General features: G+C 40.5%; 1 protein-coding gene across 4 annotated transcripts in view; it reads left to right on the top strand.

Moving 5' to 3' along the window:
• The window catches only part of Ntrk2 (neurotrophic receptor tyrosine kinase 2), a 359,583-nt gene that overhangs the window by 286,686 nt on the left and 49,097 nt on the right, over window positions 1-23,800 (top strand). For all 4 annotated transcript variants that reach the window (XM_090329450.1, XM_090329449.1, XM_090329451.1 and 1 more), the window contains one exon: window positions 4,153-4,387. In XM_090329450.1, the coding sequence (XP_090185576.1) occupies window positions 4,153-4,387 (235 nt within the window). The remainder of the gene's footprint in view (window positions 1-4,152; window positions 4,388-23,800) is intronic.

The following is a 23,800-nucleotide window of genomic DNA, read 5'->3' as shown; positions in this document are numbered from 1 at the left end:
GGAAAAGAAGTCGAATTTGGTTGCGGTCTAGCTGATCCTAGGAGAGCTACACCACTCAGACTCCTATCCAAAATGTTTTCCCAAAACTGTAGCACAATAAATCCAAGTATCTTCACCTAGATGCCGTTAAATGCTTTTGTATGTTCAGATTGTGTGCGTGTGTGTGTGTGTGTGTGTGTGTGTGTGTGTGTGTGCCTGAGAAAAGAAAGGAAGACAGAGATACAGAGAGACAAAGGTTGACAGAAACACAGAAAGAGACAAGATAAACAGACACAGAAAGAACCATAGAGAGAGATAGACAATCAGACAGAAAAAGAGAGACAGAGAACATGTGCTCCAACTTGATGATGCTTTCAATTTTTTAGCTCCCAGCCACTCCCCAGCCTCTTTTCTGCCTTCTGAAGAAATAGCAGCTCGGTTCCCACTTGGCGTCCTGCACAGGGTGTGGGGTAATTGGAAACTTGCCCTGTCTTTTATTTTAGAACCTACTAAACTCCAGAAGCAAGAGGGTTGCCATGCCAAGAATCAGATTCCCAGGTGAAATAAAGCATTGCAAGGACAAGCTGTCCTCTCTCTTGGAGGAAACCTGGCACAGAACTGCCAGAAAAGGTCCCCAAGTGTCCCTGGCACAGTCTGGTAAAGACAGATGTCTTTTCTCATCTCCCTTTAAGTTTTTTTTTTATTTCTCCAAAAGCATATACTGCACCCAATATATTCAAGTTTTATTCTAAGTGGAATAGGAAGTAAAGGGGAAAAAAGACTTCAATTGAAATAATTCACAAATTTTCCTCTTAAAATGACTCTAGAGTTTCCTTTAAATAAGGGAAAAGGCACCCAAATTATTGTTGTGGCATTATGAGCTAAAGTTTGAATCTTTCTAAGCACTTTACATACTTTAACTTGCATGACCCTAATAAACTATTTCTGCCATTATTCACATGTTAGACTTAAACTGAGTCACACAGACAGTGTTAAACTATTCGGAGATGGTTAACAGATACAACAGTGCAGGTAGAAAAGAGAAGTAACTTCTAATGCCCAGTACAGTAACTACAGCTAACAGAAATTAATTGTGCATTTCAAAATAATAGTAGATTGTGAATGGTCTCAACACAGAGAAAAAAATGACTTGTTAAATAAAAGGTGGATACTTCAGTGCTGGTGGCTTATGTCTGTAATCCTAACAAGTCAGGAGGCTGAGCTCTGAGGATTATGGTTCAAAGCCAGTAGGAGCAAGAAAGTTTATGAGATTCTTATTTCTACGTAGCCACCAAAAATCTGAAAGAGCAGCTGTAGCTCAAGTAGTAGAATGCCAACCTTGAGTAAAATAGCTCAAGGACAGAACTCAGGCCCTGACTGGCACTATTATTGGCAGAGAGAGAGAGAGATAGATAGACTTCCCTGATCTACTCATTCATTATCCACCCTAAACTTATATTGACCACAATAGATCCCATGAAAACATATCATTATTATTCGCCAACTAATACTTTTAGCTTAAATTTTCTTGGAAGGGAAGTAGTAAGCAATAGAATTCCAGAACCAGTGCAGAAGTATGAATTTCAGGCTATAACTGGCACTAGAGTCATACATGATCAATAAGGCTGAGTAGCTTTCAGCCTTCCCCAGAACTTTCTGCCTTCTATAGTGCTAGTGCACTATCAACCCTTAAAGTCAAATAGTTTTAGTTCCAAGGCCTGTAGGAGAAACTGAGCCTTAGATACAAGAAACAGCACAGTAGCAGAGGGTACTGTGTTCTTTAGAGAGCCCTCTTAAAACCTTGTTCAGAATTCACCTGACATCCTTTCCTTTCATTGCAGCACTTTAAGCTCAGAGGAAACAAAAGCATTCAGAGGCTTCTCCTCATGAAAGGGCGTTAGGAACACAAAGGCCTCCCCTAATCTGTGCGTGGTGTTATGTAGTGCACTGGGTCACCTGCTTTCTGGTGTCTACAGAGTGCAAGGCTGGAGGTGGGCTCAAGCCCAGGAGGTAGTTTTTGTGCTAATTTCAGACCTTTCCACTACCCTAGAGTCTATGCTTCTAACAGCAACTTAGACTAATCCAGGTTTCTGAGATTTACCCAACACTTACTCTTTGAACTAAATCTTTGCCATTTGCACTGGCCTAGACTCTCTGTGTCCTCATTTCAGATCTTCTCTGAGTTTCTGTGTATCTCTGGTTCTTGCCTTGGTGTTGATGTCTCAATAAAAGAGAGGGAATGAAAGCAAATTTGCTACCATCCCCAAAGGAGATGGCTTCAGGAATGTTTAGCAAGGTGGGATGAGCCAGTCCTAGGATATTTTGGAGAGGAAAATGTATCATCTTCCTATCATCTCTCCACCCTTTTTAGAGAACTTTTACCTCTGATTTTCCTAGGAAAGACCAGTAGGTACTGTACAATCTCAATCCCTCCCCTCAAATCATTGCCCTTGGAAAGATACAGTTACTACATTTATTTTATAAAATGAAGAAAAGGCCTGCAGTTCATCTGTAACCACACAGCAAATGAACCACCTCAATCATAACATAACAGTTATGTTAGGACTGGATTAAAATTCAGTTCTGATACTCAGAGCTTTGATCTCTGCTACAGATCTTACTTGTAGGGACTCCCCTCTCCTTTCAGTGCTGGTACTGGAGCTTGAACTCAGACTCTCCTGTTCTTCCTTGCCTTTTATTTTTTTTTAACCCAATTCTGGCACTCTACCATTTAAGCCACATCTCTATTGACAGGTTTTTGCTGTTTTAGTTGGAGGTAAGAGTCTTAGGGACTTACCTGTCTGAGCTGGCTTCAGATTGTAAAACAATCAAATCTCAGTCTCCTGAGTAACTAGGATTACAGAAGTAAGTCACTAGAACCCAGTTCAGAGGGCTTTCCAGCTGAGAGAAGCCTACAGCATTTCTTCATTGGAGCTCCTCAAGAGGCACTTGGGGGCTGAGGTTTAAAAAGTTTGAGGACTTACCTTGTTTAAAAAAAAAGGAAGTTCTTCCCTAGGGAATGGTTAAATCTAGCACTTTAGGACAGAAAGGAACTAAGGGATCACCAGAAAGTTCCCTTTCTGTTTGTGACTAACAAGGAAATTGCAGATGATAGTCTATTCGCTGGACTCAGAGTCTCCCCCACTCCTTCCCAGGGCTTGTTTACAAGAATGCAAGATGAAAAGCTTGCAGATAGCATGCTTTGGAATCGAAAGGCTGGGACAACGATCTCTGTGGACTAGAGCCATGATGAAAGAGGTTATACTGGTGTGACAGGAGTGACAAAGGCAAGACAAAATGTTTTGACAACATTTGGGGCTGATTCTGGCTTTTTTCAAATACTCATACAGTGCCAGAAATCATTTACTCTAAAAGTTACATTTTTTTTCTCTCTCTTTCTTTCAAGTATTTCAAAGTGTGGTAAAGGAGGCCTTCCCCTTCTTAAAATCCCTTTGTGAGGAAGCAGCCTTTTGTCCAGGTCTCTGCAAAGCCCCTCAGCAAGGCTCGCTTTGATTTCTTGCCCTGCAGCGACCCCTCAGGCCATGAGGGGCACCGACCACTGATGCCAGTGCAGAAATTCCACTTGTGGAATTGCGGAGGGAAACATCCCAAAGTTCTCAGTGTGCCTTACATCGTCACCAGTGATGACTTAGCCAGACTTAGAAAAAAAAAAAAATATATATATATATATTATATATATAAAATATATAATATCCCACCCTTCCAACGTATGAAGAACCACCCTTCTCCAGCAAAAAGAATGAATGTATTAGATTGACTGGCAGCTGTCTGAGGTGATGGCCAGTCCATGGGAACAAAGAGGAAGGGGCAACAGAAATGATACCAGATATCCAGGCTGGGAATATCCAGGATATTCTCTGCTAGACTGGGTGTGTGAGGCAGTCAAAGGCAGCTTGAAAACTCTGTGGGGCCCCAGGTCAGGGAGATAGAAGGAGGCCACCGTGCAGGGGAAACCCCACAAGGGCGCTGTCACAGCGCATGTAGGAAAGCCAGCCTCTCTGCGAGGGTTTATTTTGCTTTAGCTACCTGCTGCTGATAAGAATCGTGGGCTCTAGTCAGAGCTTAACGCTAGGAAAGTTCCAGAGCTTCTAATATTGTAAGCCTATCATGTGACAGAGCTGAGGCTGCGCCCGTCCCCTTCGTCCTCCCCAGGGCCCACGGTCCGGACGCCGTGCTGATGGCGGAGGGCAACCCGCCCGCGGAGCTGACCCAGCCCCAGATGCTGCACATCGCCCAGCAGATCGCGGCCGGGATGGTCTACCTGGCGTCCCAGCATTTCGTGCACCGAGACCTGGCGACCCGGAACTGCCTGGTCGGGGAGAACCTACTGGTGAAAATCGGGGACTTTGGGATGTCCCGGGACGTGTACAGCACGGACTACTACAGGGTGAGTAGCTGTCCCTTGCTCTCTGTCACAAACGATCACAGACCCGGGGACGCCGCTGAAGTGTCTTTCTCCATGGTCTGGAGACTGTAGGTCTCCTAGACGTCTCTGCCTTGGTCAAGATCAAGGTCGTGGTGGGGCTCGTGGCTTCGGAGTCCTCTGATTATTTCCGTAGGCCTAGGAACGTCCGATCTCTCTGTACCTCCACTGTCCTCTTCTTTTTCTGACAGACTGGAACTCACTCTTGTGGGCTAATTTTCATCCAATCCCCTTTAGAGTCCTGTCTTCACATCTAGTTGCCTTCTGGGGTAAAGAGCTCAATGAATAAATTTTAGGGGGACAGGGTTCTCATCCTTCCCACCTTAATAATATGTGATATCTCCATGAGCAAATTCCTCAGCATCAGAATTTGCAGAGGACCCCCAAGAGCTCCGGAGGACTTCTGGAAGGGGAGTGATAATGAAGAGAGAGAGGATTTGGGGGACTGTACTGGGTTCTGTGTAATTATACTTAAAGGCTTTGAGACTGGACAATGACAAACTTAAGTGCCGCTCCATCAGACGTGGGAAGGTCTCTCACAGGGCCATCTTGCCTGGAAGTGTTGTGACACTTACCGGGATGTGTTGTATGTGGCTGAGTCTATACCATCTGCTCTTGCCCCCCCCCCCTCCAACCTGCCTGCTGGTCCTTAGGTTAAAATCCCTGAAAGTGGGGTGAAAGGCAGTGATTCAAATCCACTGATAACTTTGGGTTTGTCTCCCAAGTATATGGAATTTGTTCAGGGAGATAATGTTATTTAGGGAGAGAGAAAGGATACATTTCTAGAAACTAAAGTTCAGATAATGAGTGTGAAAGTTTGGGGCGTTTGACTTTTGTTATGGTGGTTATGATTTTTTTTTGCCTCAAATTCTCCACTTGATGTTTTTATTTGAGTAGCTTGACTTTCAAGGGAAGAAGAAGGAAATAGAGGAGAATGAAATACCACCAGGATGTTTATTCTCTAAGTGAATAAGACCTCCACATTCTCTTCCTTTTCTAATAGAGCAGGTCTGGTGAACTCTGTGCTCCTGCTAGCCTTTGCTTTTCTCGGAAAGATTTATTCTTGGGAAAGCACCTCCTCGGTTTGTGGCTCTGGCAGCCAATTTTGCTAGAATTTGTCATTAAAAAATGAGTCCAGTAACATGTTACATATGCTTCTGCAAATTGTTTTGTGGTATTTCCTTCTTATGCCACTTTATAAGGATTTTCTACATTGTATGGTAAGAAGTAATAGAAACCAAGTTGGAGGTCAATCTCTTGAGTGTATTTGAAGGAGACAGCAGGCCAGCCTTAACTTTAGATGGTCAAGCTAGAGCCTAGAAGCATTCGTTTTAAGTCAAGAAGTAACTGGCAGGTTCCAGGAACACAAAACATGGCAGACACCTTACCTACCAATAAATATATCCTATAGATGCATCTTTCCTATTAGTTAATTCTATATGCTTGGTGGGATATAGGGATGGGGTGTCTCCCTATCCAGGAGATGAACAAACAAGGGATGCTTCTCTGAGGATAAGTTTCTCTGATCTTGATGAACATATAAAGGAGATACCTGGAGCAAAGTAAGTGCCCAATAAAGTTTCAAATTAATTGTTAGTTAAATCAATAAAGATAACATCAACCCCAAAGCCAAGACTGAATTAGGGAGAGACCCCTATATCATTCTCTACCAGAATCTCTAGGAAATGTTTCAGAGAACAAATACTGCACATCTATGCAAACAAATGATAAGCCACACAATGGAAAAAAAAGGCAACAAATTTGAATAGACATTTCTCCGAAAAAAAACCAAATGGCTAACTGGTACATGAACACATATTCAAAATTATTCATCTTTAGGGAAATGCAAAGAAAAATGACAATGGACTATCACATTATTGTACCTCTGGATGGTGTAATAAAAAGACAGGCATGAATGTAAGCAAGGATGTTGAAACTTAGAACTCCTTCATTGCTGGTAAGGATGGAAATTTGTGCAGCTGTTCTGGAAAACTTTTTAGTAGTTCTTCAAAATGTTCAACATAGAGTCACTGTGACAGCTCAGATATTCTACTCATAAGAATATACTCACCCCCCAAAACTGAAATTTTATGGTCATATAAGAGTTTGTATACAAATGTTCATGGACTATCTGTCGATCATATTTAATGGGTATAAATAATATAAATGTCCATCAATTGATAAATGGATAATGTGGTTATCAATGCTATGGAATATTATTTAGCAAGGAAAATGAAAAAAATAGCAATTTGTGCTGCTGCATGAATAAACCTTAATAAATAGTTTGGTAATTGTATGATTACATTTACATGGGCCAGGAGTTTGGCCTAGTGGTATGGTGCTTGTCTAGCATGTATAAAGACCCAGGTTCGATTCCTCGGTACCACATACATAGGAAAAAACTGAAAGTGGTGCTGAGGCTCAAGTGGTAGAGCTCCAGCCTTGAGAAAGTCCAAGGACAGTGCTCAGTCCCTGAGCTCAAGCCCAGGACTGGGAAAAAAAAAAAACTGGCATTTGCCATGTGCTATTATTTTATTTCCACTTGGTAAGAAAATCCTTTACTTAAGTGATAAGATCTTACACTACTTCCTGACAAATTGATTGGAGGAAATAATATTTCCCAGTTTCTTTGTTACATGTTCTTGGAACTCTCGGAGTCATTACCAAAGGCATTTCAGTTATCACATAGATTTCATCCAACCTACCCCATGGCTATTAGTTAGTTGCAGAGTTTGTATTTTGTCTTTTTGTTTGTTTTTACCACTCAAAGCCAGGAAAATCAACCAGCCTTACATCTGACCTTGCCATCGGTGGGAATAGACAGGAAAGACTGCGGAAGTGATAATGGATGAGAGACTTGACAGTCGGACAAGAGCCCAGACAGTGACATTATGGATTTTAGTTTGGTTTCATGGAAGTATTTCCTATCCTAGAATTAGTTCTGGGGATATTTTTTTTTTTTTTGCTCCTTGAAACAGTAGAGCAATGGAGTCCATACTGCTGAGTATGGACAAACAGAAGATGCTGCTGGCTCCTCAGAAACACACTGCACCCATGCTAGTGATGAGCTAGGGATCTCTCACTGAATGAGTGATTCCCCTACTGAATCACTTAGATGCTAAGTCTTCAACCTAATCCCATCAAGATGTCTCTTCACCCTTCACCTTCTCCGCAGTCACGTGCTTTCCTTCTTCAAGTTTCTCCTTTAATGATCATCTTTCTCCTGTCTTCCTGCAATGGCCCATACCAAACTTCATGGCGAGGAGTTACTGTAGTTGATGGAGGCTGATATCAGCCATGTCACTGTTCCTTTTTGGGAACATATTTAGGTAAGCCTAGACTATCTTATATAGAAGAGTGGAATTCACAAATGGTGCCATCTAGATTGAGAGGTAACATATCCATTATCCTTTTTTTAATTAATTAATTTATTTATTGCCAGTCGCAGGGCCTGAGCACTGTCCTTCGGAATTCTCAAGACTAGAGCTCCACCACTTGAACCACGGTACCACTTCTGGCTTTTTCTCTGTATGTGGTACTGAGGAATGAAACCAAGCTCTCTGTGCCTGCTAGGCAAGCACTCTTCCATTAGGCCAAACCCCAGGCCAATTATCTCTCTTTTTGTTGATCCTATTATTGTTGTCTTGTGCCTGTAGTGTGGTTTGAACTCAGGGCCTAGGTGCTGTCCCTTAGCTTTTTATGTGTTCAAGGCTGGCACTCTACTACTTGAACCATAATTCCACTTCTGATTTTTTGGTGGTTAACTGGAGATAAGAATCTCACAGACTTCCCTGCCCTGACTGGTTTCAAACTGCATTCCTTAGATTTCAGCCTATTGAGTAGCTAGGATTACAGGCATGAACCACCAGCTGTATCCCTCATCTGTAAAGGAAGAACCAATTCCATGAGCCTTCTGCTCTTGGGGACTTGTGAACAGCCTTTGGGGTGATGGAAGAGCTCTAGGCTCTGTCTCTGATGGAGGAGCTGGTGTCAGCTGTTCCCCTCATGAGAGAGCTGGCAGCACCAGGCCTCACAGATTCCTTCCACCCTGTCGCAGCTGAGCTAATTATACCCTCCCAGTGAAGGGAAGAATCAACACTGCATTTGCATTGAAACCAGCCCGACATGGCGGGTCCAAAATTACTCTAGCATTTATGTTCTCTGAATTGTTTTAATTAGCAGCTCTGCAATACCAGTCTTCTATGTTGTTTTTAATCCATTTCCTCCACTGGCAAAACCTGACATTTAGGAAACATCTGAACCAGATTTCTGTCACATTCTGCCTCTTTTAAGACTAGAATATCAAGTCTACTTGGTCATTACTTCCCCACTGGAAATCCATTGATTTTTTAAAAATACATTTTGTTGGTTTTCTCTCTTTGGTTCTAACATGTGCAGCATCACAGGATCTATTGGTGAATGGTGAACCCCAGACTTCTGAAATCTTAGTGTTTAAGCCTTATTTTCCCCCAGACATTAGCTTTATGTGACGGTGATAAGAAATCATGCTCCTTAATTCATCTTCCACTTAAGAAGTGAAAGAGTCAGTAAAGGTATGTTGATTTAATATAGGTATTAAATACAATGTGGTATATTAAAAGCCACCAGGCACTGGTGGCTCACATCTGTAAAATTTGCTACTCGAGAGGCTGGAATCTAAGGGTCTTGATTCAAGCCAGCCTGGGCAAGAAGTTCTTGAGACTCTAATCTCTAATTAACTACCAAAAAAAGCTAGAAATGGAGCTGGAAATAGTAGAGCAATAGCCTTGAGCAAAATACTCTGGGACAGTGCCAAGGCTTTGAGTTCAAGCCTAGGGACAGAGACAGCTAATATACAAAGTAGCAAATAAAGTGATTCAAACCTCAGCTCCTTTTCCTGTACCTTGTCTGTTTGCCCTGGAGTAGGAAGGTTGAGGAAATAGAAAATAAAATCCTGACCACTAAAGTGAGGAGAGATTTAGATAATTTAAGAACTGAACAATTAAATAATAACATTTTAATAATCAAGAGTTAACTATCACACTTTGGTTTTGAGATAAAATGTATACTAGCCAGGAACCAGTGGCTCATGCCTGTAATCCTAGCTACTCAGGAGGCTGAGATCTGAGAACCAGCCAAAGCCAATCTGGACAGGGCAAACCCATTAGACTCTTATCTCCAACTAACCACTAAAATGCTGGTGGAAGTGAACATGTGATGCAAGTGGTAAAGTGCTAAGCCTTGAAAAATAAATTTGAAAGACAGCACCCAGGTGCTAAATTCTAGCCCTAGTACTGGGACAAAAGAAAGAAAAAAATTCTTATGAAATATTTTCATGTAATGTGAACAGAATAACAATATGGATAGGTGGAGAGGAATTTGGACTCATTCCAAAAATATTTTAGTGTCCTGTTACGTAATGCAATGGTGTTATCCCCGATGGCAAATAACCTAGGAGATAATTCCAGTTTCTTGCCCTCTCTTGCTTCCTGCAAGAAGAGTAATTGCTTACAGTTCGGCTCTCCCTCAGTATCTCATTTAGCATATAGCATAGAGCATCTTGTGTCATCAAAATTAGGTTTTATTTCCTTCCCCTTCAATGTGAAAAAAGATACAAGGTAAGTCTTATACTTTTCAGATCTATACAAACTGGCTTGGAAAATGGTGCACACTAGATTAGTCAAATGATAGTTGAACATGGTACTATGACGGAACTTCTTTGAGTGTGTAGGTGGCATAGCTTAGCAGGTGGATACAGCCTGAGGATTCACATTGGGCCCCAACTCTGAAGCTAGAAGCATGGGCCTCAGGAAGGGGTTTAGAGAATCTACGTAAGATCATTTCTTTTCCGAAAAAAAGAATAGAATGAAATTTGACTTCCATTGGTCACTACAGTAGAAAAACTTCTTGTATACTCTAGCTAGCACACTTGAAACCAGACACAAGGTTTATTCTAAAGACAACTCAATCTCTTCCTGAATGAGAGATGTCCTTGGTGTCATTATCTCTCATTTGCTTGTGTCATTTCCTTGCTTCTTCTGCCACCATATAATACTTATGCAGTGACTTTTAACTTTTGAATGAACCATTATAGGACTTTCTGTTTAGGTTCTTTTGTTCTCAGAAACTCTAAAGGTTATTCATTCTACGAACTCATCTTCAATCCATACCTTTATCAGCACTTGAGGAGAACTGTTCAAAGAAACCGTCTGCCAGGGAGAAATCAGAACATTGAGTTCAGACTAATTCTATATTAAACTGGATTTGCATAAATTGTTTCAAGTTTCTAAATTGGTTTAATTTGTATTCAGGCTTTCCTAAGAACCTTTTACATAGGCTTTCAAGTTGCTACAAGATGAGGGGGAGTCTTCTTATTCATTCATTATTTATTTATTCAACTCATATGTATAAACCATCTACCGTGTGTCAGATGCTTTATCTAGATTAAAAGCAAAAAGGCATATGGATTTTTCTTACACTGTTTTATTTGTGCACTGATACTAGGACTTGAATTCAGGGCCTTCCATTTTTATTTGGCTTTTTTGTTGTTCAGTGTATTAGCTACAAGTGCTTTTCTAATAAAAAAAATTAAGAAAAAATGCTTTTTAGGAGAAGAAAATTCTCACTGTGGCTTTTGTTTTTGGTGGGTAAATGGATTTGACTTTGGGGCTGTCAATTTTGTTTTGGAGTCGAAATACCCCACTCATATTAACATAGGTAAGTAAGTATATTTATTTTTCCTATTCATTTATGTGTGTGTGTGTGTGTGTGTGTGTGTGTGTGTGTGTGTGTGTGTGTGTATGACAATGCTTTGAATTTGGGGCCTCATGTCTGCTAGGAAGGCACTTTACCATTTGAGCCATTTCTCCAGTCCTTTTATGCTTTAGTTTTATTTTCCAGGTAGTATCTCATATATTTTGCCCAGAGTGGGCCTAGAATACAGTCCACCTTACTATGGCTTTATGACCTTCTAGTGAGAGCTAAGAGAAGTTGAAGAGGTAGCCTGAAGACACATTTCTCAGGTCCTCCATCCATTCTATTTCCTAATTAGTGACAAATGTTAACAGGTGTAGGAAAATTGCTTTTTAAAAAATTTTGCAAAGAAGTCTTCCCTTTAAAACATTTAGGAACCAATAAATCAGTGTGATACGTAATCATTAATGAAAACCAGAAGTATTGAACATTCTAAGTGAGCAATCTCGTCTCCTCTACAGGTTTTGCTTCACTTTTCTCTTTCATTTTAGATGATTTCTTTATTACTAATATTGGGAAATTGGTCATGACATGCTGCTGTAAGTGTATCTATATTTTTTCAATCTTTGGTTCACTGGTGAGGGTTATAATTCTTATAAGTTTAGGAAAAAATCTGGCCATTATTTTATCAAATATTTCTTCCTTTACGTCTACCACTAGATTCCAGTTTCACTTATTTTTATTCTATTTTTAATCACTCCATAGTTATACATAGGAGCTTCCTTTGAACACAGTAGTATGTGAATTCAGTAAATATTGCTCCTTTTATTATTTTCCCCTGTCCTTCTCTTCTTAATACCACTCCTTCCCTCATTCTTCTTAATTTTGTAAAATACTCATTGAATTTTATAACTGCCACTGATACTATCACAGGATGACCGAGCTCTTATTTTTGGATTCTATCTTCAATTTTGGTTATCTTTCCCTCTATCATGTTTGATTTTCAAATATTCGCATTCAGTACCTTTTTCATTTTAGTCTTTGCAATTCCTTTTGCCAGTCCTGGGGCTCAAATTCAGGGCCTGCGCACTGTCCTTGGGCTTTCTCAAAGCTAGAGCTCTACCACTTGAGCCACAGCACCACTTTGTCCACCACTTTCTATGTATGTGGTACTGAGAAATGGAACCCAGGTCTTAGTGCATGCTAGGCAAGCACTCTACCACTAGGCCAAACTCTCGCCCGCAGTCTTTGCAATTTTTACTTCTATTAGTTCAATTTTTTAATTTATCTATAGCTCTAATTTTTTAAGCAGGTAGAATATATATTCTCTATATATGTCTACCTATATTTCTCTCTCTATAGAAATATATCTCTATATAAATATAGGGAAAATATAGAGAATCTTATCTATAGTCTTTCTGTATATATTCTATATATCTATATATGTATGTGTGTGTATATATGAGGATATATTTATATATTTATATATATATTTATATATCCACATATATACATACATATATATCCATATTTACACACCAAATGTGTGTGTGTGTGTGTGTGTGTGTGTGTGTGCTGTCCTTGGGCTTGGAATCGAGTCCTGGGCACTGTCCTTGAGCATTTTTGCTCTAGGCTAACACTCCACCATTTCAGCTACATCTCTACTTCTGGCTTTTTGATGATTAATTGGAGAGAAGAGTCTCAAGAACTTTCCGGCCTTGGCTAGCTTCAAAATATGATCCTCAGATATCAGCGTTCTGAGTTGCTATAATTATAGGCATGAGCCACAGGTGTCGTGCTAGAACATAGTTTTAATAAATATTCAGTGTAGTGTGTGATTCAATCACCTGTGTCAGTTCTAGATTGAGTTATTTTCTTCTCATTATTGGTCATACATTCCATTTCTCTGCATGTCTGAATGACAGACATTATGACTCTACCTTATCAAATTCTGGGTATTTCTGCATTCCTTCATGTACTTGTGAGCTTTATTTTGGACTATAACTATATTCCATAGGAATTTTGTCCTTTTATATACTTCTCTTGAGATTTATTAGGCAGGCTAGAACAATGCTTATATTTCTTTAAATACCTTTTTCCAAACTTCTTATTTTCTTTTTTAATTATTGAGATAATGTATAGAGGGGTTACAGTTACACTCTCCAGGTAGTAGGTGTACTACTTCTCACACATTGATACCCCTTCTCATGTTTTTGTCCCCATTTCCCGCTCCCCCCTCCCAATCATCTTGTTTTCCCCCGTCTCCTTTCCTATTTCAAATAAACAAATACACAGATATACAATATACCGGGTATCAAAGTCAGGTACAATAACAACATGAGAGTAACCATAAGGGCAAAAAGAGAGAAGAGAAATAACATAGTAGATTAAGAACAACAACCACACAAGATAAAGTTCATTTCCATATCCTAGAGTTCCTTTCATTTAGTCTCATCCTATATGACCTTATGCACCTGGGTTTTGAACTATTGTAATCCTCTGCTACGAGAGTCCTAGATATGTACTAATTATTACAAATGAGGGAAACCATTAAGCCTACATTCCTTTGGTTCTGGCCTTATTTCACTTAATATGATTTTTTTCCAATCTTTCCATTTCTTTTCAAATGGGGCCATGTCATTCTTTCTGATGGCAGCATAGAATTCCATTATGTATAAGTACCACATGTACTGAAGGGCATCTGGGTTGGTCTCATATCTTCGCTATGGTAAATAATACTGCAGTGAACATCGTTGTGCTAGTGGCTTTAGTATGTCCTTGTTTCTGGAAGAACAATGCTGACTTTAAAGTCCTCATGGTTAAGTCAAGACCTACTGTGTGCTGAAATCTCTACTACAGGAATCCTGCTTAGCCTTTCATGAGCATCAAGCACTGATTGTCTACCTAGTCCTTGGGTGATATCTTCATATGTGATGATGAGCTTTAAGCTCAGTGCTCAAGGCTACCTTCTGAAGATCTTCAGGATTCTCTCTGTGTAGCTCTGTTTATTTTGATATTCTGTCTTTTCAACTTTAGCCACCTTAATCTTTCCAGACTCTTAGCTCTATTTTCTCAATTCATGAAGTATATGAGTCTTTTTTATAAAATTAATGTGACCCAATGCCTGAGGGAAAGAATTTAAAAGTAACAGGATTTACTTTGGCTCACTGTTTTTTAGGCTTCAATTCATTATGGTGGGGCAGGGTGGAGTAGAGCAAAGTAACTCATGCATCATGGTGGCTAGGAAGAGGATGCTTGCACTCTGACTTTTCTTCGTCTTCTTTGGTGAGTCCATCTAGATCCCACCTACGAGATGATGCTACTTGTATTCAGAGCGGGTATTCCCTATCAGTCTTCTTGGAAGATGCCCTCAAGACATCTAAATGTCTTTGATACTTGTCACTTCATCAAGTTTGCTCTGTGGACTTTCTGGGGTCTATCTGAATCCCCTTTCTTTCTCTTTCAATGAATGAAGTTGGGCAATCCTATGATTGGGCGAGTTTGCTTCTTATCTCTTAGTGATTCCTATCTTTTTATGTGCATGTGTGCAGGGCAGTCTTGAGACTTGAATTCAGGGCATGGGTGTTGTCCTGAGCTATTTGGCTCAAGGCTAGTACTCTACCACTTGAATCACAGCACCACTTCCATCCCTTTCTGAGTACTTTTTTTGGAAATAAGAGTCTCTCGGATTTTTCTGCCCTGGGCTGGCTTATAACTGAGATCCTCAGATTTCAGCCTCCTGAGTAGCTAGGATTGCAGGTGTAAGCCACTAATGCCCAGCTGGGACTTCTATCTTTCACTAGATTTATCTACTGTTATGAAATGAGTTTATATATAAAGCCATATATTGGGTATGTGGGGTAAGAAAATAAAACTCTTCTCATTCACTTCATCTTTCCTCGAAGCAAAAGGGAGTTGCCACGTCTTTTGGTGATTAATATACCATCTCAAAAATTTATCAGTGAATTACAATCTACAATAAAGAGAAACAAGTTCCTCGCATCATCTTTTTGAACAGCTACTTCCTGTGAAGGGTTTTTTGACTTTTAATTAAATAACTTACATTTACATAATCCTTTTCTACAATTAAAGTTTTCCAGCCTACACAAGATTATTACTTAAGTAGGAGGGTAGATTTTCCCCATCTCCAATGATTATTGAGCAAGAGGAAATTATCTTAGCCTACTTGCTACCTTAGACAGATTACTCAGGCTCAAAATGTGAATTAGTTCAAGAAGGCATTAGAAAACAAAGAGTGAGTGGCCAGACTATGGATAAGGCTAGATCCCCTCCCTTCACATTTTCCCATAGTCTGCTATGTGGGCAATGTTAGAACATCTTGGACTGAAGAAGTGGCTAGAGCCGCCAAGATAATATTGCATATATACTTCTTAACTATGCCTCTTTAATATGTAGTTACTGAGTAAGACTTGTTCTGTTCCATAAAGAAAAATCACACCTCTCCTTGGGGAGAAGACACATAAATGAATCACTCTGAAACTAGGCACTGTGATGCATGTTGTTAAGAGTAAATTGATTTATCGGGGACATGTGGGATGAACTCTGAAAAGTTCTATGAAAAGAAATTTAGTTGGCCCAAGTCTTAAAGGAATACAAGTAGCAGGTAGTGGAGTTACTCATCTTAGCAGATTCCCTTTTGTGTGACTGCTATAGGAGTTAAGACCTAATTGCATTTGCTGCCTAACCAGAACACCTATGTTCTAACTTTAAACCCTGGTGTCTCACACAGGTCAGGGCACTTCCAGAATTCTTTCTGGTCATGCCTAAGAAGTGTATACCCAAAAGACCACAGAGTGTTCTTAGAACTCTTTCCAAATAAACATGCCACACAATGTTACTGGAGTAATCAGCATGAAAATCAGATTTAAGTCCCATCTTGACTTGCTTTCATCTTTCCATTTGTCATAAACTCTCTTAAAAGTCTGTCTTCAGGTAGTTATTCAAACATCTGGAATTTGGCATCCCTCGTTAAACAAACTTTAGGTTGGGCTTCACTAAAAGGATCATCAGACCAACTCGCTTATGAGGTATGGCCTTGAGAATGCCGGGCGGATGCTTCTCCTGCCAGTGAACACATGGTACCATTGAAGTACCTGATCTATGGGTTTCCCATCCCGCTCTATCAGCTCTCAACTTGACCACATATAGGAATACCTCAGCGTGGTTACAATTCCCCCCCCACATTATGATTCTGTCTCTTGTCTGAGAGGTACTGATTCAGCATTTTAGAGCATATGTAAGCATTAGGAGATGGAAATGAGAAACTTAAATTTTGAGTCAATCTGTTACATGAGTTTCATGTGCAGCCAAGTATAAGAACCACTACAGTTATTCTTCTCAGGAACATTTGGAGACAGTAATTAGAAATATAACTTGGTCTCATCTATGCTAAGATGCAAATGACATCTTTATAACTGGTCTTACTTAACAAGTTCCTAAAATAGGATAAATACTCTTAGCAATTCTCTCAGATGTCACCTTTAACTTCCCAGAAGGAATATTGTGGTATTTCCATAGTATTACCATGGATTTTTTAAATAGGATTTCTACTAGGAAAGACTCCTTGAGTTTACTTGGTAGCTTTCCCCAATATCTTATTCTCTTTCCCATTAGAACTTCGAATTATTCAATTCTGGACGTTTCCAAAGGGGTAGAAGATCTTACTATCACTGAGTGAATGAAATGTCATTTGAGGATCTACTCTCTCATGCATGGAAGTGAGCTTAGCTCCTTCTCTAAATAATGTCCAAGATATGGTGCATGTAAAGAAATGCAGAACAAAAGTCGGGTTACATACAAGGAACAATGTCTCTGGACATGCCAGGACTGGAACTGTAGTATCTCTTGCCAGGATGAGAGCTCGGGGTGCCAGCAGTCTAGGCGGACCCCTACTGGTCTCCTCTGTCACTGCATGGTTGTCTATCTGTGTGGGTGACTGGTGGGGGCCTGGCACAGGAAAAGCAAGAAAAGGCTTGTGAAGAGTCAAACAGCTTGTCAAGGTATCCTTGTGGGTGTCTGTATTGAAGTGTCACAGTATGAAGGCTTTTTATTAGCAGTTATTTTAGAATCCAAACACTGAAACGGAACAGTTTCTTCCTTACATGGTACTTCCAGGCTGGCTGCCTCCCTCACAGCCCTACGACAGCAACAGCATTCTCATAAGGGGGTGGAGAACATGACGCTGGGATCCTTTGACGGCTGAGCTTGGCTATGTGGCCCACGCCTTGAGCCCTAGAGATAATTTGGTTCATTCACATGGTGCTGATGAGGAGAAATGCAGCAGCCACGGCGGAGGCTGAGAAAGATGGGAGGCTCGTGCCTCGCCTTCTGCACACAGCACGCAAGCCTGCCTGCTGTGGAGAGGGTGTGGAGGCATCCGGGGCATGCAAGAAGAGCACAGAGAACACAGAAGTGAAGCTGTAGGCCAGAGAAGGCCAAGGTTAGTGGGTGTCCAGGCAACACACATCCAGCACATTGTCCAATTCTCCCTCTGATCTCTGTTAGGCAGGTAATGGACTTCTTTCCGGAAAACTCACTGGACTTTATTCTATGAGATAATGTTGACCTGAAAGGACTTCTGTGCATCCCTCAGAGGATGAATGTTGGAACTTCTAATGAAGACTAATTTAGGGGGCTTCCTTTTATATGTGAATTTGAGATGTGCCAGTCTCAGACACCTTCTGATAATGCAGATAAGAAAAGAATAGTCAGACAGGTGAAATGACTTGGCCCGAGGTGCCAGAGCTCATTCTTGAGGGAGACCTGGCATCTGAATCCTTGTTTGCCAAGCTTTCTTGATTCAGGCTCTCCCAGAAAAGAGACTGTCCCCCTGGCCCTCAGCTTATCCCTTCTCCTTTTTGCCTTTTCTCCCTGGGAGGTGGATGCATGTCACTGGGTACATTTCCAGAAGTCTTTTCTGCATAGCCACCACAGGCCATTCTAGACTGCATAGAACATGGTTATATATTTTCATTGAAGAGGAAAGACATATTGTGTTCTAGAAGCATCACTTTAGATTTGGAATGAGTTTCAGGTATAGTCTGTGCCAGAAATCTGAAATGTTCATCTACTTTTATACCTCTCCCAGATTTCTGTCACCCTTCATTCTGATGAATATGCCAGAGAGCACAGACTCATAGACCATAGGCCATGTGTGACTTGGATCGAGTCAGTTGCTTAATCCTCTGAACCTTACTTTGTATCTCATTAAAATGGAGAAATGTCTAAATGTTTATCACTAAGTTCTATCCTGACGCCACCTTGGGAAGTGTAGCGTGTGTGTGTGTGTGTGTGTGTGTGTGTGTGTGTGTGTGTGTGTGTGTGTAAGCTATTATTAAAACTGCTGTTGCCATTGTGAGTAGGGACAAAGAAGATCCCTTCTGGGTGCTACTACCCTTTCTAGCATCCATACCCTAAAGGGATCCTCTCTCTGGTAAACAATGCTGAGTCTGGGCTCCCAGAAGTATGAGCACATGTTGGATCTTTGTGGATGGTCTCAGGGTGTTAGTTTCAAGGCATGAATGTGGCTCATCGCCCAAACTTCTCCCTAGTTGTGCCCCAACAAGATAATGTATATCCCACCAGAATTTTATAGTCACTCTGTCTACACTCTCACAGCCAGAGTGATGTTTGTGAAGTTTTCAGAAATGCAAAAGGACTTGTCCAAATATCTAACTTCCCCTCATCGGTATTCTGTGCATCTTATACTTTATCCTTCAAAGCAACCACAATAGCCACCATGGGTTGTACATTTTAACAGGAGGTGATAGGCGTTCTCTGCCTCTTTGTAGTGGATCCAGAACTATCATCACTCACTTACCTTTTGTCAGCCACCCTGACTCATAACTATTTGCCTGAGCATGAAACACATGTCACAAAGAGAAGCCGCCATGGCATCAGCCACACACACTGCTGAACAAGCTAGACTTGCTTAGCATGGCACAAGGCTTGGCTCTGTCCTTTAGCACTTGGAAAGACAGGCAACTCCTCCCCACGTAACATTTTCCTCAGCATCTGTTTGAGACCATGAGGAAGAAGAAATAAAGCCTTTGTAAATCGGTGGAAATACAGGAATATAAAATACCCAGGGTTACTTATGACATTGTAGCAGAGTTAGAAAATGTTTAAAATGTGATATAATACCACATATTTTTGTTAGAATGTTAAATAATGAATCTGGCAACAGGTCTAATAACTACTATAATTTCAAAGTGATGAACATAAAAGATGTTTTGGATATCTGTAACAACAGTAATGTGGCATGAAAATACCTGCTTTCTATGAAGAACAACTTCATAGATTCTACTGCAGACGCGCCTGTGGCTTGTTGCCTACATCAATTACAAAAAAAGGAAGGAAGGAAGGAAGGAAGGAAGGAAGGAAGGAAGGAAGGAAGGAAGGAAGAAAGAAAGAAACGCTAAGTGTGTGTTGCAAATTAATGAAAGCAAAATGTAATCCAAGTTTATAGAACTCTTATAAATCAAATCTATGTTTTAGTGTGTACAAATTACAGGACTGGCTTTTACTTTAGAATATTGTAGACTAATGCATGGATGCTTACTAGTCTGGTACCATATAGCACTTCTGACTAAGAGCATTCTAGAACACCACAACCATGGAGGTGGGGTTTATTGAGTATTATCGTCTAGCATCTTTAATCAGACTTTCTGGGTTCAAATTCCAGCTGTACCTTTTATTAACTATGTGATTGTGAACAAATTACTTAAACTTTCAGGCCTTACTTTCTTCAATTTCAAAAACATTGATAATAATAATAATATTCTGTGTGCATGCGTGTGCGTGCGTGCGTGTGTGTGTGTGTGTGTGTGTGTGTGTGTGTGTGTGTATCTTGGGGCTTGAACTTGGGTCAAGGTGTTGTTCCTGGGTTCTTTTGCTCAAAGCTAGTGCTTTATCAGTATAGCCACATCGCCAATCTTGGTTTTTTAATTAGTTTGATGGAAATAAGAGTCTCACAGACTTTCCTGCCCAGGCTGGCTTTGAACTACAGTCCTTAGATCTCAGTCTCCTGTGTAGCCTGGATTGGAGGCATGAGCCACTAGCACCCAGTTCTAATAATACTTTTTTTTGCCAGTTCTGGGGCTTGAACTCAGGGCCCAAGCACTGTCCCTGGCCTTCTTTTTCTCAAGGCTAGTGTTCTGCCATTTGAGCCACAACATCCTTTCTGGCTTTTTCTGTGCAAGTGGTACCAAGAAATCAAACCCAGGGCTTCGTGTATGCCAGGCAACCACTCTATCACTAGGCTACACTCTTGCCCCCTAAAAATGCTTTTTAAAAGACATGTACAAATGAAGGGCAACTTAAGCAATATTTGCATTGTAGAATGTCTAGTGTGTGTTAGCTATTAATATTAGAGTTATATATGAGCAGAGCAAAAGGGTATCAGAATAGAATTAAAGTGACTCAGCACTAGGCAGGTAGATGTTAAACGAGCCATGAATACACTGGTATTTGAATTGCTGTGGATTTCACCCATCTTTTTCAGCCCTTTGGGGAGATTGCAAGGGAGCTTGTCAGGGGCCTTCCTGAAATCAATATGCTTCCTGCCCAAGGTCATCACTGATTCTCCTCAGCAAGTTTACTTTCACGGAACTGGGTGATTCCTTGTCATGACATCAGGTTGCTGAACATGTTTTCTCTTGCTAGGACCTCTTCCTTTCTAAGGGCAGTCCATCTGCATTTTCACACTGTGTCCTACAATTCAGCCTGGAAGCAAAGGTCAACTTGAAGTATTAGATGTTTCTGGAATCCAGCTTCTTTATTCTTGAAAACGATATCAGTCTTTGTCCATTTCCCTCTTGAGCTCATTTTTTGTTTCCCTTGCGTTCCAACTATGTATGTGAACACTAAGCATACACTGGCAAGAGGTATAGGCTTCACCCTCCGTAGTAAAGTATGGCCAGAGATAGGCAGATTAAGTTAATCTTTCCATTTGAAGAATACTCTTACCAAACGTATTTCATCTCTCCTAGATTTTGGATCAAACTTCTTATTAAATAAGAACAATAGTAAGACATCCCATGAAAGCCTGTAATAACAGAATCTTTCTTCGCACAGAAGCCCTGGAAACACACACTGAGGGAAGCATCATTAAGCCCAATCTTGTGGGTTGCGTTAACTACATCAAAAGATGAAGAAGACTGATTCCAAGCACAGATAGAAGAGGAAGAACATTGTGAAGGAAATTAGGGGTGGCAAATGTTTGGGGACTGAGAATGGTGTATAAAATCTAGCTAGAGGAGAAAAGGACTAAGTCATAAAACACTTTTCTCAGTCATGCTAAAAATAAATTCTTATGCTGAAAGTAGTGAGTTGGCTCCAAACACTTAGAGCAAGATCAGAGGTTTTACAGCTCAGGAAAGCCACAGTGGCTAGAAGTAAATAGACTAAAGGCTTCTTTAGTCTACTAAAGATACACTAACAGGGCCGGAGTTTGGCCTAGTGGTAGAGTGCTTCCCTAACATGCACAAAGGCCTGGGTTCCATTCCTCGGTACCACATACATAGAAAAAAGCCAGAAATGGTGCTGAGGCTCAAGTGGTAGAGCTCTGGCCTTGAGAGAGAAAGTCCAAGGACAGTGCTCAGGCCCTGAGCTCAAGCCCAAGACTGGCAAAACAACAACAACAACAAAAACCTCCACAAAGATAGACTAACATAGCATGATATAACAGACAAAGATTATTACAGTAAGAGCAAAGGAATAATAAACTATTTGAGCTACTTAGGAGGCAAAACTACAAGACCTGAAGATGGATTTGGTATGGATGCAAAGGAAGATGTCAGGATCTAACCAGTGTAACTGAGCAGTTGTGCATTCTTCTATGACTTGGTATGTGTGAGAGGAGGACAGAGATTCAGTTGATTGCAGGTTAAATTTAGAGTGATTTTAAACCATCTATATTTCAATTGTCTTTAACAAGACAATAAACACTCAGAGGAGGGATACTACCCAAGACTCTGGAACTGTATCAAAGGCAGGACCATTGAAGGAACTGGAGCAAGAGAGAGAAAGACATGGGTGTGAACATTTTTGCCACACAGATGAGGACTGTGGTTCCAGCAGCCAAAGCAGCAACTGGTGCACAGATGTTTCATGAACAGATTTGGTACAATATATGGCCTAAAGTGTAAAAGCTGTGATGTGGGCTCTCTTGCCAAGAGATGTATTCCTTGTCATTGAGGTGATGTGTTCAAGTGGGAGCTTTCCAAAATGGACTTAGGGTTTCCCAAATTGTATTCCATGGAACCTGGTGATCTGTTAATCAAATACTCCTTATGACTGATTCTGCAGGCAATTAGTTTTGTTTCTTCTATGTAAGTATAGTATTAGCATGAATGCGATTACAAATAAAAATTGCCTCATGAGAAAATTAAAGGAACTGACATTCATGTCAGTTTGCATGCATGTGTTATATAAACAATTTCAACACAGTAAGAGACAGCAAAACTTTAATGTGCTTTTGTGGCTGACCTCTATCATGCATAGATGCTACCAATTTGAAGTTTGGGAAATGAATTCATAGTAACAATGCCCTTTTACTTTCTTCACCTTGAGCTATTCTGGTTTAGATGTGATTTTTGATTATTTCTATAGATGTTCATTCTTCAAAGAGTCCAAGAGTTTTATTCTGACAGTTAAATAAGCTGCCTTATTATTACTTCTTTCCATCTATTTAACCCAAATAGAAAGAATATGGCCCAGATCTTGGTCTGTGATGCACAGGGAATCATGAAATACACTCCTTTCTAGAAACAACCGTGGCCGCAACTCTATTCTGCCACAGCCCTCATTCCATGCTCTCAGTATTTCTTTTAAACTTGCCAGACTTCATCAGAGCTTTCAGAGGCATTGATTATATGTGCATGGGCTACTTCAAATACAGTGAGGCTTAATGTCTCATTATATTTATGACATGAGTATTTCAGTAGCTCAAAGACCAAGCCCAACTGTTTCTCCATGTCCCAGAGAGGACAATACTCAATGTTCATGGCTTTGAAGCAAAGGACTGTGAGTAATTAAGTGGTAGCAGTTAATAGAAAAAAAGGAGAAATGGTAAGCAGAGCAGGGAGACCCAGAGAATGATTCAACCTTTTACCAGATGACTGCCTTTCTATTCTTCAAGTTCTCAGCAAAACCCACTAACTTAGCCACAGAGGGAACATTCATCCGAGGACACATTTGACCATAAGCCTTTCCTCATTGTTTATTCAACATCAGCACAGTTGCATGTCCTCAAATACTCCTGCGGAAATCCACAAGAAAGGAACCGCATTATGGCAGACTTATTTCAGCACCACTCATTATGTACCAGGCTATTCCTTCCCTAAAGCATATTCCTCAAAACCAAACAAGAAATAAAATGGCCCTAGTAACAAATATAATGCTGACAATACAAGTTCATTATCAGTAGTTACATGAGTTCCCCCCACCCTTGCCATGTAGTATATGGTGATTTCTGTTTATCCATTGTCACCTAGGAAGTCTGGATGTGACTGAGCAAACAGGAGTCTCTGTAACTCAGTTTCTAAGGCCACCAGTGGCTAAATGAGGATATTGTGTGGAGGTCAGGTGACTTCTGAAGTCATTTTTTTTCTCTAAAATTCTAAGTTCCACTCTCAGTCCCGCTGAATTAATGAGAATCTGTTCTTGACTTACGATCAATTTGTA

The sequence above is a fragment of the Megascapheus bottae genome, chromosome 3, assembly GCF_031878675.1.
Source record: "Megascapheus bottae isolate mThoBot1 chromosome 3, mThoBot2.hap1, whole genome shotgun sequence".
NCBI lineage: Eukaryota > Metazoa > Chordata > Mammalia > Rodentia > Geomyidae > Megascapheus > Megascapheus bottae.
Note: the sequence above shows the minus strand (reverse complement) of the source record. Positions and strands in the feature narration are given on the sequence as shown.